This window comes from Macrobrachium nipponense, chromosome 13 (assembly GCF_015104395.2).
Source record: "Macrobrachium nipponense isolate FS-2020 chromosome 13, ASM1510439v2, whole genome shotgun sequence".
Taxonomy (NCBI): Eukaryota; Metazoa; Arthropoda; class Malacostraca; order Decapoda; family Palaemonidae; genus Macrobrachium; species Macrobrachium nipponense.
In genome coordinates, this window is record NC_087206.1 from 61,884,746 (window position 1) to 61,903,679 (window position 18,934).

Here is an 18,934-nt window from a genome sequence, read left to right on the forward strand (position 1 = left end):
ATTTCCATTGTCACCATCATTTCTATTTCAGGCTTCCCTGTTATAAATTTGAATGTTGAGGGAGTTATTAAAATCTGAAAACATACCTGTAAGACTTGTTGACTTCTTTCTGCATATCCACATCATACTTGTGGTATTTTTCATACATACTAATGATGAGATCTCTTTCTTCTTCTGAGTATTCTTCTAAAGACGGGTGGAATCGCTTTGCATGTTTCACATAAGTGTTCTTTCGTGGGCCATCATATGATTTGAAGGTAGTAAAGCAAAGCATACAGATACTCATATTGGTTCTTGTGTTGTAATCAACTAACAGCTGACGGCGCCATTCTTCCTATAAATGTTATCAATAAGATGTTAATACAGAAACTAAATACTACATACGTATCTAGTGCTGCACATAAATATTTTCCATGCAGCATTTCTTTCAAACTGCATGCAGAAGTACTGCACATTAAAGTTCTTAGAGTTAATTAATGCACTCGTTGGTTTTCTGTACAGTAAACTATGACATCAAACTTCACTGATAGAGAATATAAAATATCTTGTACTGTACCTTAAATGTTCGCATGTTGATTGTTACTCGTTGTGCATTGGTAGAAACAGCTTCCCCATTAGTATTTCCCTCCGCCACTTGACGAAGAATAGTGTGAAAATAGGGGGGAACTTTCTCTTCTCCAGATTCTGATGGGGGAGAAACTGTTACAGTGTTAGTGGCACTGGTAAGGGTGGCTGTGCTGGCCGGAGTAGTATAAGCCGATGACGAACTAACATCATCTATGGCACCAGAGCTGGACAGACTAACTTGAGTAGCTGTAGTGGTACAAGTTGGGACGGGTGTTGTTGCACGTGCTCGACTTGTAGTAGTGAGATCGCTTGGAGTTTCAGGAGCACTCTGTGTGTCACTTTCATCACTATGCACTGCTACTTCCTCTATGGCACTTGTATCACTGCAAGAGAAAACACATAACTGATGAAGTATTCTTTATCAATCAAGGATGAATATGATTCGACCGACTTGATTTATGTACTTGACCAGCTATCCTTCATTGAACTACTTGTCATTCAGTACAGGGTCAGTATGATAATCACAAGAAAGTGGATAAAAGTGACAAGTTTTTCATGTTTTCCTAAATGAAATTATGTTAGAATCATAATACTTTATGGCCTAATCATGCGGGTGAAAAATGTTACATTATTTCCTTTAAAACTCAAGCTTAGTACTAAATACAGTAAAGGACTTACCTTAAAACCTCAACTCTTTCTGTTTTAACAGGTGACTTTGAGGTGACAACTTCCATTTCTTGATGTTCATGCATTGGCTCTTGTTGAGAAACTGCTGCAAGACATTCTGCATGGGGTCCAGTCTCATAAACCACTGGTTGGGTCTGAGTAGTTGTTGTGGAATGTGAAGTTACATAAGATGTAGCAGCACCAGGCGGTAAAGTCAAATTCATTAAAGGAATTTGAAATGCTGTGTGAGCAGGAAGGGTGTTGTTTTGAGAACCTTCTGCCACACGCGGCCGTTTTGCCACAGGTGGAAGAACTGAGGTATCTTGAGTTACCATCACAGAAGCTTCTCGCATAGCTGCAGCTTCTCGTAGAGCAGCTTCTCTGGCTTCTCTTCGAGCTTCTCGTCTCTCCTCCTTTTTACTTCGCTCAGTAGCTGCATAGAGTAAATTATCAAGTCGGTTCCTTCTTTCCTGTCTTTCCTGTGGGGTTTCATCATGGATATTTTTTAAGGTTCCACTGAAAGATAGATTAAGGGGTGATGGGTCCCGCTCAACATGATCAGGTACAATTTGAGTTTGTGGTGATATTGCCTGTGTAACAAGGCCATACATTCCTACTGGATATTCAGTTCCTAATGTATATATAGGAGTAGGCTGACAGCTGTTGGGTCTTGATCGACCCCGATTCACACATCTTTGGCTCTCTCCGTCACTTTGGTTCTTGTGCTCAGCACTGCTACTGCTTGTTACCGAAGATACCTCAGCAAGTCCTTTAATCTTAAGACTCTCTGCGGTACGCAAAAGAGATGCAAGGTTTTCTTGGTCCACATTAACCTCTCCATGATAAATGAATTGTATTAATGAGGCAACATCCTGTGGATGTGGCCCATCAAGTACCACAATGGGTGGCTGACCAGGTGGAAGAGCTCCTAACAATTTTTCAAAATGACTGCTAGAAGCACACAATACCAGCTTGTGCAAACGCCACACCTCGCCTGAAAATCAAAGATTTTTGTATATTATCTCTGGAGCAATTATGCAATTTTCTTTCAAACATTGTTTTGTGCAGAGCCGCAGCAATAAATTTAAACAATTCTCGGTGCAAAAATACTCTACCAATCAGGTTTCTTTTCTTTTAACAAAATTTGGATTTACATCAACAATGCATTACAGATTTTTAATTAATTTTTTTTAATAGAGTCATAAGAACGAAATAGCATATGTCGAGACCAATCAACAGGACTGCCTGTACTCTATCTAGTGACATTGAGAATATAATAGCAGATAGTAACCATTTCCCATATACAACTGATAGTACTATACATTACAACTAATGTCATAAAGTAGCATCAATTATCAAAATTACCATTTATTAATAATAGATCTCTTCAGCCCATTACAAAATGACAATCAGTTCTTCAAACTGTTTGGTTCTGTTAAGATAATTTCACAAACTGTGTATCGATGAAGTGTTTTTGCAGCACCCACAAAGTTCCATAATGACGTGTCATCATTATCTTCATAGACGTTTCTATATTATTTTACCCTTCATGCAGTTAGATGTGCAATGAGTTCTCTTGGCATGTACAAATCATCTAAAGCTATGAGATCTACCTATTTTCCAGCCACAAAACACCACCACTGGCCCCGGGAAAATTAATCAATTGTAATATTTTCCCAAAGCACAGTGGCCATGAATCTATTGCATTTTACTTTTGCTTTTACAAATTCTCTCCCGATTTCCCTATCAATGCAAAAGTTTCCGTAGCGGAGAACAACCTCTGCAAAATCGCTAGAGAAAAATAAGGACCCTCTAATACTGGACAGTGTCTGGTGTTGAATCCCTTTCTCTAAGTATAGCGATTTACATCTACTGGCACATACATAAAAGTCTGGCATATTCTTTACACATTGTCATCTTTCCTTGCACATTTGACGACACTGAAGATGCATGCCTCATATTTTCAATTGCATCAAAATGCCAAGTATAAAAGTATATCTCAGTTTAGGCAGACCACTGAGCTGAGTAACAGCTCTCCTAGGGCTGGCCCGAGGGATTAGATATTTTTACGTGGCTAGGAACCAATTGGTTACCTGGCAACGGGACCTACAACTTATTGTGAGATCCGAAGCACATTATATCGAGAAATTATTTTCTAATCACCAGAAATAAATTCCTCTGGTTCTGCATTGGCAAAGCGGGAAATTGAACTCACAACTCCTGAATTGGTAGAATAGCACGTATACCAATCGTCCAACACGTAACTAAAATGCCCAATAAATTGTAACATTTGTAACATACACTGAAGTTCTTAACTGCTAAACATCATAACCATGTTACAGTACAGTAACTAAAGGTCACGATTTGTACATAAATTAATCACTATAACTCACTGGCGGAAGCTAAATATATGTGGAATATTAGATCAAGAATGTATATTGATCGAAATAATGATGAACACAATTGCTGCTTAGTCTCTCTCACCTTGACAACATAATGTCACATCCGTGTGTTGCTCAGACGACAAAATATGTCCAAGGGTCCCAAGAAGGTTTGTGGTGTGATTGTTCCACCGCAGGCAGAACTTCTGAAACGTCCCCATTGCTAATGTCACCTCATTGGATCAACAACCTGAAAAGGAAGCAGATTTAGCTATGAAAATCACACACCAGAATCTCTCACGAAATAAACGTAAACAATTTATACGTAACAAAAAACGTTGATAAAAAGTTAGTTACTGCCAGTTCATTTGGTTCAAATCATAATAATCAAAATAAGTCCCTTAAGCCTAAAGCATAAATTACGTGTTTTATTATATCAAACGTTCATGATTCAATGACAATCTGCTAATAGACGCAAGACCTACTGAACCATTATGAATAGTCTCTACACAACTCGTCAAATATGTTATCACTATCAAAAAGAGTATATTTTTTAATATACACCATCTCAGATCTGATGCCTAGGAAAAACATGTTTTGTCATGAAGATGATCTGCAGACTACCATCTCTTATTCAGAGAAGGCATTTCCTGGGACAAATATATGAATAATTCATACACGGACGAACAAAAATTATACCTTGACTTCACCACTATCTGATAAAAGATCACATGAAACTCTGCTTATTGAGATATAGCCGAAAATATTGTGATTACCTATATATTCAAGAGACAATATGTCCCAGAACAAACCACTACTCGACACTAATCTGGGTCTTAGCCTGAGAAGTTGCAAGATGAAATTCGTGAACTACTAAAAAGGCTAAAACATAAATATTTCAAGTCTGTCGATTAAAATGGTGCACAAAATGTTTGCAAGGACTCGAGTAATAATCAATTAATTTTCTACACTATCCGAAATATATATATATACTATATATATATATATATATATATATATATATATATTATATAAAACTAGAGACGAATTAACGAGATCATGTTGCGACTAATTTCTGTACGGGGATACAAACTCATGCCATTGTAGGAGAAACTTCTGAGGGCACTTCTGTGTGTGTGTGTGTGCGTGTGCGTGTCCACAAGCTCTCTCTCTCTCTCTCTCTCTCTCTCTCTCTCTCTCTCTCTCTCTGTGCGTGTGTCCACAAGCTGGGGAGTGAATAAATGTTCATTTCTGCCCGACTGACTACTTTCTCATTCACATCAACCAGCGGCGGTAACCTCGACTGCATACTACTTGGAATTAACTCCAAATTATTAATAATCATATTCTTTCCTTACCCTCTAAGTACGACTTTATCAACACACCCACCGCAGAACAAAGAGAGGAGTCACTATTCACAGCCCATCCCCACTGCAAACGCTTCTCGCATACTACGTTTACCGTCACTATTAACCATCGGCCATTCATACTCAGGAGGGCAAAGACACCACTGGCTCCTTTGGCTACGGAGCGCCGGAAAAATAAATCAACATATGAGATCTATGCAAAAAAACAAAGCAAACATTGCCCCTTAATTTCTGGCACCGTCATATTTTTGGATGCGTTTTTTTTTTTTTCGACGGATTTCACCGAAGTTTGTCCGCTGACATCATTCAATCAGAATTTGGGGATGCAGTGACGAAAACTCTTTTTGTTGTAGTTTCGTGATATCATTTAAGCACCTATAAAGTTTCAGATATCTTAAAAAAGGAATGAAATTAGTCTAAGTTTTCCTAATACTAATTTGAAAGTTATTTTTCTCCGGCTGGAAAAAAGTGGGACACCGTCGTTGATCGGTATCAAAGAACGTGGATGACAGATGCTTCGCTGCTCTTATCTATAGGACGAGCAACCTGTTACCTTTCTGTAGTAGACCAAGCCCAAAGGAAGCGGGAAAAAGGACAAGAACTTAAAGATGGATGGTGATGAACCAAGAGGAAACCGGTACACCTAATTGTCAAAAAATGAATAAAAGTTAGGCAGACAGAAGCATGAAGAAACCCCACAGCTTTGAAGAAACAAAGAAGCAGGCACTGAGCTCTGGAATCGGAGGATTACCAATTGCCACTGAGCAAACGTGGGAAGATTTACTCATACGGGTGTTAGGAGGCCATCTAGGTGGCTAAACGCATCTTCACGCTAGCTCAACGGAGCAGTGACCGAATTGGCATCTGTAGAGAGAGAGAGAGAGAGAGAGAGAGAGAGAGAGAGAGAGAGAGAAAAGATGCTTTGCAGAGAAGAGGAAGAGGATTTTGTATTCATTCCCACAAACAAATGCTTCAGCTCAAACACGCGAATAGTGATGTATACCGAATCACATGCTAAATTTGTCATTTCACAATTTTTGCATTGAAAAAAATCAAATTTAAGGCTATAAAGGTGTTAAAAAAGCAATGAGGTCAGTTTACAATGGAGTGCCGTGAGCTATGATAAAAAGAAAAGAACATTTCTAACATTCTGGTGTTCGCTTGAAGGTGCTGCAGGCTATTAAATATTGTGATAAAAGTATTTCTCTGCTATAAAACAAAGATTGAAGCTGAGAAATAACAATCCTAAACACATGAAAAAAGCTACTGAGAGAGAGAGAGAGAGAGAGAGAGAGAGAGAGAGAGAGAGATTAAACTGCTACATTTATTTCCACCGTACGCAATCAGATGAAGTTCATCACAGCATAACTTTTCTTGCAAAGACAGACAAATTCATCCAAAAAAATGTTTGTAAAACACGAATACTTCCAGCACCATTCATTTTATGTACGAAGGTCGTGGTCAAGCTCTACTAACAGACTAAGAGTGCCAAATATGTAGTCTGTTTTGAACACTTCAAAAATTATGGTCATGGCCACAACTGTGCTCAGACAGTTGGGTGATCTCCCTCCGTGAGCAAGTAATCCCTTCACCTGTACATTTGCGCTGACAATGGCAGTATGGCAGCTATTTCTAGAATGACTGTTAAGGTTGAGAAGGGGCTTTATCAGTGGAGTATGCATGCCAAATACGAAGTCTCTATCTTTTACAGTTCTAAAGTTATGGCAGAGGTTAATGTGCACAGGCAGGTATAAAATCGGACTATAGTACCAATGTAGCCAATTGGGATGAAACCCTTTCAACCATGTGGGAGCTGCGATGACAAATGAGCGTGCCGGACATAATGAATTATAGATTGAAGGAATAGCGATGAAAACTATATTCCCACCAAAGGAGCTAGATTTTACCGGACCATATGTTAACAGGTAGAATGGCAACAGTTGTCAGCCAAAATATTTACAACAAACCTTTCTTTGCAGTCCAGTGAACAATAATAAACATAAAAAATGCCAAAAAAACAGTATATATAAAACAAACGCAAAGTGTAGTCGATAATTTTTACAGACAAGGTTAACTTTTCAATTTGTAAACATCAAAGATTCTGATGTATACTAAACTTTCGCAAATCATCTCGGTAATGCTAACTACTCCAACGATTCATGCGAAATAATTTTTCACTGATCATCCACATCATGCTAGCTATTCCGATGTAGTAATTAGCCAGATTTGCTTTTTAAGAATTCAACTGTGAATGGCTTTTAAAAGGACGAATCTGGCTTGGTCCAGCTTGCGGAAAAGTAGTGCCTATAGTGTTACTAGATTACTAGGAGAGAGAGAGAGAGAGAGAGAGAGAGAGAGATGCCCTTTTTAATCATTTAATCCTGCTCGGTCATTACGAGAGAGAAAAAAGGAGAGGAGAAAGAGAAGGAAAGAGAGAAAGGAGAGAGAGAGAGAGAGAGAGAGAGAGAGAGAGAGAATGTTTGTTAAATCATTAATCCTGCTCGGCCATTACTAAAAAAGGAGAGATAGAGATGAGAGAGTAGGAAGTTCGGAGGGAGGAGAGAGGGAGGAGGAGTGAGTTTTTTTTTGGAAATGGAGAGAGGGAGGAGAGAGAGAGAACCGGACGAGAGGGAGGAGAAAGAGGAGAGGGAGGAAGGTGAGGCGAGGAGAGAGATTGGGGGAGGGAGAGAAGTGACGGAGGGACGAGGAGGGAGAAGAGAGAGAGAAGACGAGCGAGAGGGACGGGGGAGAGGAGAGGAGAGCCGAGGGAGAGCCGGAGAGAGGATGTGAGGTGGAGAGAGAGAAGGCGAGAGATGCGGAAACCATTAGAACGAAAAGAAAAGAAAGAGATGAGAGAGAGGAGGAAAGAAAGAGAGAGAGGAGAGAGAAGGAGGAGGAGAAAGATAAGAGAGAGAGGGAGAAAGACTGAGAGAGAATGCTTTGGTTTTTTTTTTTTTTTAATCATTTAATCCTATTCGGTCTTTATCTATAATATATATATATATATATATATATATATATATATATATATATATATATATATATATATATATATATAGTATATATATATAGAGAGAGAGAGAGAGAGAGAGAGAGAGAGAGAGAGAGAGAGAGAGAGAGAGAGAGAGAGAGAGAGAGAGAGAGAATGTATTTTTAATCATTTAATCCTGCTCGGCCATTACTAGAGAGAAAGACAGAGAGAGATGACTTCTCTCCTTTAGCGAGAATAATATTAAATAAAACACGAAAGGGAGGAACAGTATTGAGTGGTTTATAATACTTCGATAGACAGACGGCTTAGAGAAACGAGGTAAAAATTGTAGAAGACATCGCGTTTAGCAGACTACATATCAATCACTTGCTAAAAAGTGGGCCACGAAGTAAATTAACTGAAAAAAAAGGTGGGTTGATCATATGATAGTTTATGTTAAGCTAAGATTGTAACGTAGTTGAAAAAGACTCCTGACACCCCCCCCCCCCCCCCCATTTTCCAGATTCCCAGGCCTCAAAGCATCATGGAGGAGTTGGAAAAGCTCTGGTCCTGGAAGACGTTGCAAAGGAGCCTTGCAACTGCAGGCGGTATAGCTACTCCCCTACAGGGATCATGCTAAAAGGAACCGTGTGGGTATTCAGTGCCCGAGGCGGGTCGATGCCCGAGACATTACAATTAAACCGATGCTCTTCGAGACCTGGATATCAGCTGCCTATGATAATTAGTAATTCCTTGGTACTGCGGTGCTCAAGATGCAGAGCAGTGAAAAGTGCAATTCCTCACACTGAAATAGCATTGTTTTCACTAATACAATGTTGCAGTGATATCCATTGACGGTAGAAATTTTGATTTCTTAAGCGAGTTGCAACGACTAGAATGCAAATAGTATGCACATTTAACTTCTGTAAACGTGTAAATACCGGTTTGCAGGAATCCCTTATGGCCATAAAATGACCAGAGTTTGTAACATGTTTATGTTAGCATGCTTTCCGATGCAGATGGTAGTTCAAAAGTCAAGTTATTCAGCTGATTCTAGGAAAAATCTAGCACCCCGAGAGTCCTCCTTCATCAAGGCTGCAACAAGAATACCACGACTGAAATGCAATAATTAAAGTTAACGCTCGAGTATACATCAGTATTCAAGCTCTGGAGTGACAGACACCATCCTCTTCCTAATTTACTGACTTAACAGTAATGTATTCATGTTTAAAATCAACAGGCTGCCGAGTCTCCCTCGAATTGATCTAGTCTCCAAGAATTTCTGATCTGGTATCATTGCTCTCTACAAGCGTAGATCCCTTTGGTGGTTCTGAGGAGATCTAAAACGCCTCCATTGATTGATTAAATGTCTGCTAACGGCGCCAGTGTCCAGTAAAGCAGAGACTCAGAATAACCAGGTCTATTCGAAATCAAAACGAGATCATCTTAGAAGCGCCCAATCTCTTTCGTCCCCATTTCTTCTTTTTCCATTAGGCCTAGTTGTGAACATAACGAGTGTTACGACAACTGGCTCCCGAGATGAAATATTAATAAAATAAAAAAAGGTTTCTTCAGCAGACGCCCTGGGGAGAGTGGGCCGGTTGAGGGAGCAAAAGTTTATTAAAAGGGTCCTCTCCACTGCGGTGTATTTCTGTAGGGCGTCTAAACATAAAACATTCAGTTTCAGTTGCGTCTAAACATAAAGCATTCAGTTTCTTGCGTCTAAACAGAAACCATTCAATTTCAGTTGCGCCTAAACAGAAACCATTCAGTTTCAGTTGCTTCTAAAGAGAAACCATTCAGTTTCAGTTGCGTCTAAACATAAAACATTCGGTTTCAGTTACATATTTTTATATCAAATTCTACGGAAAATTAAATTTGAACACCACAACCCCAATAGAGGTTCAGCTGTTATTCATCTTTTTTTTTTTAGTTGCTGATTTTCATATGATGAGAAGGAGGAACAGATCTAACTGTCCTTTTGTTCCTATGATAAACATACTGCCAAAGAATATATCATTATAATAAAAGCGGTTCAAATCCAAAGGTCAGAAATCTAAGGAAATCCTGGATTAGTCACTGCCTTCAAAGTAAAGCGTTGGTCGATAAGATGATAACTTGTTAACGAATAAAAAACAAAGCACATGGATAAAGCTCTAAAAAGCTTCACAAACCAAATGGCGTCTGAAAAATAATTCCTTGACTACCATTAGATAAGATAGCATAGAGGAGTAGCTGATAAAGTCAATTGAATATAAAACGGACAGGCGGATAAAGAAAGAGGCCCTTGGTACCTATGTTTTTGAGAATAAGTTTCCTGGGCAACATTCATTGCCGTCTATACTCTGTTTTTTTCCATTGTCCATCTGCCTGTGGTGTTTTCGTATGGTAACACTGCGTCCGGGGCTTTAAATAGTTACGCTATGTGTAAGTTTTAGGTAAATAAAAGGATATCTGGGTGTACATTTGCAACTGAAAAGTGTTTTAATAACTTACTGTAAGCGAATTACACCATTAATATTCGAAACATGATATTATTTATAGCCCAGGACGCAGTGTTACCATGCGCAAATACCAAACCGGATGGACAGATGGAAAAAAACAGAGTATAGATACCTAGACCTAGATGGCAATGCAACATTCTGACCACAGTGGCGTTTTGAAACAGACAAGGAGAGAGAGAGAGAGAGAGAGAGAGAGAGAGAGAGAGAGAGAGAGAGAGACTCTCAGCTGGCGTTCGCAATGCAAGTGATTACAAGGACCATGTAATATGATTGCATCTGAGTGATGAAACCGCTAGCCATAACATTTTCCGTTTTGACAATAAGCCGTCTGAAAAAAACGAGCCTAATCCCTGTCGCATTCGACCTTAACTGCTGTTAAAGGACGCGGAAGTAACACAGGTTAGATTAGTCTGTATAATATGCTCATTGCAAATCGTAACTACAGGACTGCGATGAATGTCCCTCGAAGAAAAATTCTGGACCATAATAGTAGGCCTATAAAGACGATGTCCAGAAATTTCACTGTCAAAACGTGAACAAACATCAAAATGGTGTCAGTTACAAGAAAAACTATCAATGAAATGGGGATAAATTATCTTCCACAATCAGGGGCGCTCCATATACCTGCCCACAAAGCTCGTCAGCAGTACCCACAATCAAAACTCATTAATATATCTACACGTATACGCAGTGCGTAAATGGTTGGTGGTTATACAACCTCGTGAAAATCTGTCGGAAATGGCTAGCAACGTCATCCCACAAAATTATTTCATTGAAACCAGGATTTTTCATCGCCATTTTTCTACTTCTCTGATTATTTACTTGGTTAGTTTTTTCCTTTTTACTTTGGCTTCACTGTGAGCACCCAACCAAACTTCCCCAACGCCCCCCCCCCCCCCCCACACGCCGCCCCCACGTCTGAGTGTACATCCCAAGAATGTGCCGAAGGGTCCCCAGATCCTTCTAACCATAACCAAGGCGCAGCCGTTCGTCAAGATTTGGCGAGCGGTCTCCTACAGTTTCTGCCGGGGCCGCGCCACAAGCCACCGGACGAACTCGGCAATTGACGTAACCACTCCTGCCCTACCTTCCTATCTACCTACCTACCCATTCATACCCTCGGGGCAAACGGCCTATACGGAGTAGGGGGGCGGGGGGGAGGAGCATCACGACCCATTCCCGTGTTTCTTGACCGTTGCAGGGGAAGTTACCAGAAGTTATTATCTCTGAGGGAGTGCCCTCATACGAAAGGTCACTCACTTACCCGCGGCCCTTATATAAAATCCGGTCATTCTGATTCGGAAAAGAATCGAATCGGGGAATAGTTACTCGCTGCTACTGAAATAGGTAATGCCTCACGAAAGTAGGTACAGATACCCAACCTTGTTTCAGTCTAAAGGGCTAAAATAGACAGTAATCTCAAATTTGGTTACAAGTTTTGGACAAGCGTAATAAAAACACTAATCGTCAGACATATGCACTAACAAGATACGATCATATCAAAGCTATTTCTATAACTTTTTCACACCAATCTCACCACTGAGAGAGAGAGAGAGAGAGAGAGAGAGAGAACCACGGGCCTCTTGAAAAACAAAAGCAAGCAGTCTTAGGACACTGATTGAAGATAAAAAAATAAAAAAGTGACTCTAGCGATGGCAGGAGTAATAGTTTTCTCCTCTCCTTTTCCAAGGTTCTCCATCTCACGCAAATCTATCCGCCCTCTGCTCAGAAACTATACTTTTCATGTCCTTTCTCTATCTGTGTTTCATGTCTTCTTTCTTTCCACCGTTATTCCTACATTAAAGGGTCGGTTGCCTGATGCGCCTTTTTCTCCACTGCCTTCTATCAGAAGCATCATCTTCCTCCACCAAACCCTTCTCTCCATATCTTCCTTCACTTTATCTCGCCCTCTAATCATCTAATTCTCTGTGTTTCATGTCTTAGCTCCTTGTTTTATCAGTCTCAATGGGTTGTCGTTCTTATCAACCCATATCTGATGCGTTTACACAGGCGGTGTGAGCGATCCCCAGAGTTAACTCGCCTACGTAGAAACGAACGTAATATACTTTCTTCAGTTTCCTAGACCATCCGGTTGTTCGGTCTATCTGGTTCATTATTATAAGAATGTACTTATTAAGTTTATACCAACGTACCAAGCTGTGTACGCATGCACGCATATGCGCACCGATCAACTATTAACTTCAAATTCCAATTGCCCCCCCCCCCCTCCCCCATCTAGAACCACTGAACTTTCGAGATACCAAATAAAGCAACGGCGCAAACAGTTTTATCAAAAGCTCGAGACACTTTCAAAACCCAACCCAAAAGACGGCCATTTCTGGAACAGACTGAATAGTTCATTAAGTTAATACAAAGTATGAGAAATACTGCGAGTTTCATATTCTGCAGATTTCTGCTGCAAAAGTGCACAGTACCTATGTCTTAGTACCATGTCCTTACCGGGTGTAAAATAATGTTGTCGACCATTACTTTTACAAATGGACCGTCATTATCAAATGATATTCTAATAATTTCTGATTATGTAAAATCACAGACATACAAACACGCAAATGCTAATGGCCACTGAGGCTCAAACTCCTCTCATCAAAACGGAAGAAATTCATCTGTTGCAAGAAACCATGGTCTAAGTCTTCAAGCCTTCACATCACAACATAACTGGTGATACTTCGTAGCTCTAAAAAACCAGAGGCGGATACGATATATTACGAAATGACTCCATGACGGACATGCTCTCGCGGGCAGGACGGGGCACCTTCGCCTCTTATGGGAATGATTCCCTTGGGGCGGTTTCTGACCAATGACTTCGATACCTGACGGACGGACGGGCCGATGGAATGACGGATACACTGGGCGTGCTCTAGCTATATTCTATCAGTAGCTGACACATTTTAACATAGTCAAGCAAAAATTAGCATCGCAATAGTGCTTCGCGATGCTGTCAGTATTCCAAAATACGCTCTATAAGTTTTCGATAGTCTACTTCATATTGTTTGTTATCTTATTATTATTAAGGTAAAAATGGCAGTGAGCATTTTCTCGTGTATGACAGGGTTTTAATTGACTAGCAATACATCAAGAACTAACTTACAAAAAAGGGGCATATTCATACTCATTATATTGTAATTATTTTATCATTACACACCGTAGGGCCTAGTGCCGTCAGTGCACCTGATGCGGTGCACCGTAGGCATTACTCAAGGTTCTTTGCGGCGTTCCCTAGGCCCCCAGCTGCAACCCCTTCCATTCCTATGCCAACCACCATCTCCTAACAATTAATTCCTAGTGCAACTGCTTTGAGGTTTTCCTCCTGTTAACACCTTTCAAACCACCAGTTTCCGTTTCAGCGCTGAATGACCTTATCGGTCCCAGTGCTTGGGCTTTGGCCTAAATTATATATTCCATTCCATTCCATTCCATTCATTCTCTGAGAAACGGCTATCAGAAGAAACGTCTGATTGTGAGAAACTGTTTAATTTCTGAGATACTGCTCACTATCTGAGGATGAGAAACTGTTTAATTTCTGAGACATTGCTCACTATCTGAGGAGATGTTCAATGTCTGAGAAACATTGCCTGAGGAAATGTTCATTATCTAAGTAAAAAAAGGGGGCGCTTAATAAATACTCACTATCCGAAAGAATGCTCACTATCTCCCTTCCGAAATGACATCAACGGCGTCTTCCGTCATCATCTAATTATACCTTGTCACGCCTTCTTCTTCCTTCACCACTTCGTGGGGTCACTTTTGAAAGTTCTCTTTTGACACTGACGGACAACCGGGCTCCGAGTGTTTTCTTCGACTGTTTGTTCACTCAAATAACAAACTGACTGATTTGCTTTTAAATCTTTTAGTAATGGTACAATTAACAGTCACATTCGTCTAGAGCGAAGCTTTACTTTCACATTATTGCCGTCGGTCACACTGTCAAGTTCTTTCACTGTCAAGATAAAAACAGAAATTAAACATAACCCAAAGAGGGCGGTAGTTGTTGTTTCTTGCAAGGCTTCAACCACTGACACATAACAGCTGAGAGAGAGAGAGAGAGAGAGAGAGCAAATGACAGTTCTTTATTCAAATCTTAAATCAATGTAATGTTGAATATCACACAACAAAAATTCCTTACACCAACATCTTTTTAACATCTTGAAGCCACAGCTACTATTTCAAGAAATCACATCATCAGACATCAGGCGAACATCGTCAGGTTTTTACACCCCGTGCTGTAATCTGAGATTCGCCACTGGATGAACCACAAAAAGCAGCCACTAAATCATTATTCTGATTGATGTGTTTTCTAACTTTGAAAAATTCCCCGCAAGTATCTCAAACGATCATGTCCACTTCCTTAGAGTTCCAGTTCTCGTGCTTTTGGTAATCGCGTCCTCTACACTTCTCGCTCTCCCTCGAGCTCGGCTTACGTGCAGCCGAAGTCATTCATAAATCTGACCACGGGGAATAATAATCCAGTGGTTGAAAGACGGAGAGAGAGAGAGAGACCACACACAGACAGCCAAACGCGTCGCACACAGCGGATGATCGGGGCAAATGAGTTCCATTACAAGATTACACAACGTTTTAACTACAGCAAGACAACGACGCTAAGTTGAAGTTGTCACTAGTCTCACTACTACCACCACCACGAGCCACACCTGCTAGTACACTGAGCTTGGCGTCTGGTCCCGTCTCTCTGGGCGTTCAGCAGGACTGTGGCATCAGCCTTGTGGCATGTGGAGCTGCTGCTGCTGCGAGGAGACCTGTAGGCGTGTGTACGTGCATGCGTCTGTGGAGGTGCATGTGTGTGTGTGTGTGTGTAAGTGTTCACCTGGAAGCGTGTGTATATGTGTGTGTACGTCTTGCGTGCGTCATATCAACCCCCAACACCCCAAACCCCAGCTAAACCCCCCATTCTCAAACACTCCGCGACTGATTTCTCAAACACTCCCCCAACAAAAATTTTTGTGTACGCAATCACACAGGTTTGATCGCCCGACTCACATACGAAAGAGGGCCACAAAAGCACAAAGTGAGTGCGATAAACAAACGGTCTGGATGCGTTTCCCCTAATGAGAGAGAGAGAGAGAGAGAGAGAGAGAGAGAGAGAGAGAGAGAGACCACAGGTTTATGGACCGCATCATCTCGCAACTTTCTGCAAAATATCAACTGTTTCAGACCAAGTAGGCATGAGATGCATTTCTATTTAGCTTAGTTATTAACCTCCTCGCTAAAACAATGAAAACAAATCTTCCGATGACACATCTCTCGAGTATCCAACCTAGCGAACAAAATCGCTTAAATATTTACTAGAATAATAATATTACTGATTTTACTTGTACTGGAAAATTACATTAAAGCAAATCGTAGATATCCCTGACAGCCCAAATTTCTCATAATTATGCGTTATGTTTACTTAGACAAATACAATGCCAGTTTTTACATCAATAAAATTAAAGGAATGTACACACAGGACTTGGGTTTCATACCGCTTATTGGCGTTGGAAAACCGGATATATACTGTTCTCTTCGTATATGACATAATATCTTCAAAACACCCAAGGCATTACCGAAACGCAAACAACACACACACACACCCCTCCCCCCCGAGAGAGAGAGAGAGAGAGAGAGAGAGTGAAGAGAGAGAGAATCTAATGGAACGTCCTTTTAAAATCAGAAACAAACAAACATCACAAGAGACTGTAGGCAGGTGGCTAGCAAGGCATTGGTGGGAGTTCAGAGCAACAACAGTCTCATGCACGGCGTTGTCGTAACGTCCATTTCTTGACCCAAATCATGAAGAAGAAGCTGCCTTACGAGACAATCTGTTAGGCACACTTTTTGGCCCGAAGACCAGTTATGGGCTGGGCAGGTGGGCCAAGCCAGGTGAGCGCTGAGGACCCCGGGTGACAGAGAGGGTACAGGGGTACTAAAAGAGGGCAGGCCCGACAGGGTATGTGAGAGAGAGAAAGAAAGAGAGAGAGAGAGAGAGAGAGAGAGAGAGAGAGAGAGAAGGGGAGGGGGTGGGATAGACACACAAATATCCCCTCGGGCGTAACAAAGTCGACGACGCAGGGCCCCTGGAAGCGACAGGATTCGTGGAAGAGGCCCAAAGACGAGTGAACCCCCGATCAGATGCCAAAAGGTTTTCCCTCCCACCGAAGTGAACTCAGGCCGATAAAAAAGGAGGCAGTTTTGAATTCATTTTCGACTGGAAGATCGGCAAAAAGTTCAACAGAGTAAGATGGTGAACAGCCAAATGGACTTGGAAGAAAGACAAGCAAGAAGAGGTCCTTGTGTGTGTGTGTGCGTTTCTAAGACGCAAACTGGGGTAAGGGGGGAGGGTATGCATGGGGGTTGGGGGAGAAAGACGGGGGAGAGGAGGAGGCGTGGTGGGCGGGCGACTTGCCAGACAGAGAGGCACCTGGACCACTGCTCGTTCAGCAGCAACTTACTGGCAACCAGAAAGCGTTCGCGAACATAGATCGAATCCTACGTGTAGCCAGATATGTGGACTAAGAGATAAGCGGTTTGATATATATGAGCTTGATTTTGGTTAAGAATCAAAGGCTGAAAGTGACAAAGTTTAAATAATTTTGTATAATGCATCCATAGACAGTGTTACTGGAACACTTCCAGTTGCTGGAAGAAATACCTGCCTCCAACACAAGCTACAAAAATGCCTTCGGATCGACGATCGTGTCTTCATGAACATTTTACCCATCTGGCTCGGATGAAGAGAAGAGAGAGAGAGAGAGAGAGAGAGAGAGAGAGAGAGTTGGGGGGAAGATTGGGAGAGGTTACCCAAAATGCATCTTCGACGCCCAAAATCCGTCCCTATTCGGTAACGTAATTTCTTTTTTTTTTTTCAGGGAGGAGGAAGGTGAGCTTTGTCAACCCTGGGGGTTCTCTGCATCCACAGACGCCCACAGTTGCAAAAACCAAAGGGTTCAGTTTACAAGTAAGATGCACATATTCATGGTGAGTTTACGGTGAAGATTCAGGCTTTTTTGGGGGCACAAATACTGCCTGATTCAAGGTCTCTCAATAAATATAATCTTCATAACACGAGGATGAGATATGTCAATATAATCCACAGGAGAAAAGAGAAAATAAAGACCTTCCACCAGGCCTCTTCAAAAGCTTTATTCTAAAAAAAACAGAATGAGTATATACAAAAATTCAGAAACACTTTCCCACTGGAAAAATAAAATTAAAACTGACGTATATACTCATTCTGTTTTGTTAAAATAAAGCTTTTTGAAGAGGTCTGGTGGAAGGCGAAATTATCGAGCTACTAAAGTCTTTCATTCTCTCTTTTCTCCTGTGGACTATATTGACAAGGTCTCTCAAATGTAATATCGAGTTACGAAGGGCGAAGAATGAAACGCAGTTAAAGAATGTTTGCTATCATAGACACTATACCGGCCAAGGTCCAAAGAAAAGGGACCTCGCTACCAGCTACGAGACAGAGCTGAAAGAGAGAACATAAAGACGGAAAAACTGCAAAAATACAGAAAAACAATCGGCAACAACCGAGAAAATCATTGTCCACCAGATATCTACGACGAAGAGGAAGAGACGGAAAAACATCCCATAAAAAAACCAGAAGTCAGTAAACAAACAACAACAAGGTATTGTTAATCCCCCCCCCCCCCCCCCCTGCAAAAGGTTGCATCGCTACAGGTGTGTCCTGACTACGAATAGCGGCAAAGGGGCCCAAGTACACTGACATGCCTCCAGCGGATCTAAAACAAGTCTTGAGTATCTAATGCATCCACGTCGAATATCTTTTCTGTGCAGATTTGCTTTTCTATCAGATACTGAATATTAATTAATATATATTGAATATATTAATATATAATATATATATATCTATATATATATATATATATATATATATATATAAAGGTTATTAAAAGAACCCATAAAACCAAAATATATAGGAAATAAGTACTACATTTCGAGACTGCTGATTCTCTCTTGAAGAGAGAGACAGCAGTCTCTGAAATATAGATATAAATGTAGGTGTATATTACTTTAATCAACAGAGGTAAATTTTAAACAAACGTTTTATGTATATTTTAATCCAATGCACACTTTAAGAATACCCACTGTAATATTGTGGAATAAAGGTATTAATACTATTATTATTAAATATAGTACTCTCTAAATCTTGGCGTTTTATGGGCTCCTTTTATTGGGTGGAATTCTATTGTAACAGAACATTTTTAGCCGTCATATATGTATATATATATATATATATATATATATATATATATATATATATATATATTTGATATCCACATTTCCTCGTAACTTCTCGATTTCATTACATTTTGAAGAAATTTGTCACTCTTAAGCTAAGGTCTAAAATTACCCACATACACACTGTATATATACTACATACATATATATATATATATATATATATATATATATATACACATACAATATATACACATA

The 18,934-nt window shown here is 40.4% G+C and overlaps 1 protein-coding gene across 5 annotated transcripts in view; it reads right to left on the reverse strand.

Moving 5' to 3' along the window:
- LOC135225843 (modifier of mdg4-like) overlaps positions 1-18,934 on the reverse strand; it is a 61,784-nt gene that overhangs the window by 14,123 nt on the left and 28,727 nt on the right. For 3 of the 5 annotated variants that reach the window (XM_064265383.1, XM_064265384.1, XM_064265380.1), the window contains exons 2-5: positions 3,718-3,864; positions 1,246-2,227; positions 557-950; positions 87-334 (exon numbers count right to left, since the gene is read on the reverse strand). In XM_064265383.1, coding sequence (XP_064121453.1) covers positions 87-334; positions 557-950; positions 1,246-2,227; positions 3,718-3,835 — 1,742 coding nt within the window. In that variant the 5' untranslated portion in view covers positions 3,836-3,864. Of the gene's footprint in view, positions 1-86; positions 335-556; positions 951-1,245; positions 2,228-3,717; positions 3,865-14,104; positions 14,415-15,102; positions 15,171-18,934 lie in introns of those variants that run through there. The other 2 variants (XM_064265381.1, XM_064265382.1) reach the window with 2 other exon arrangements.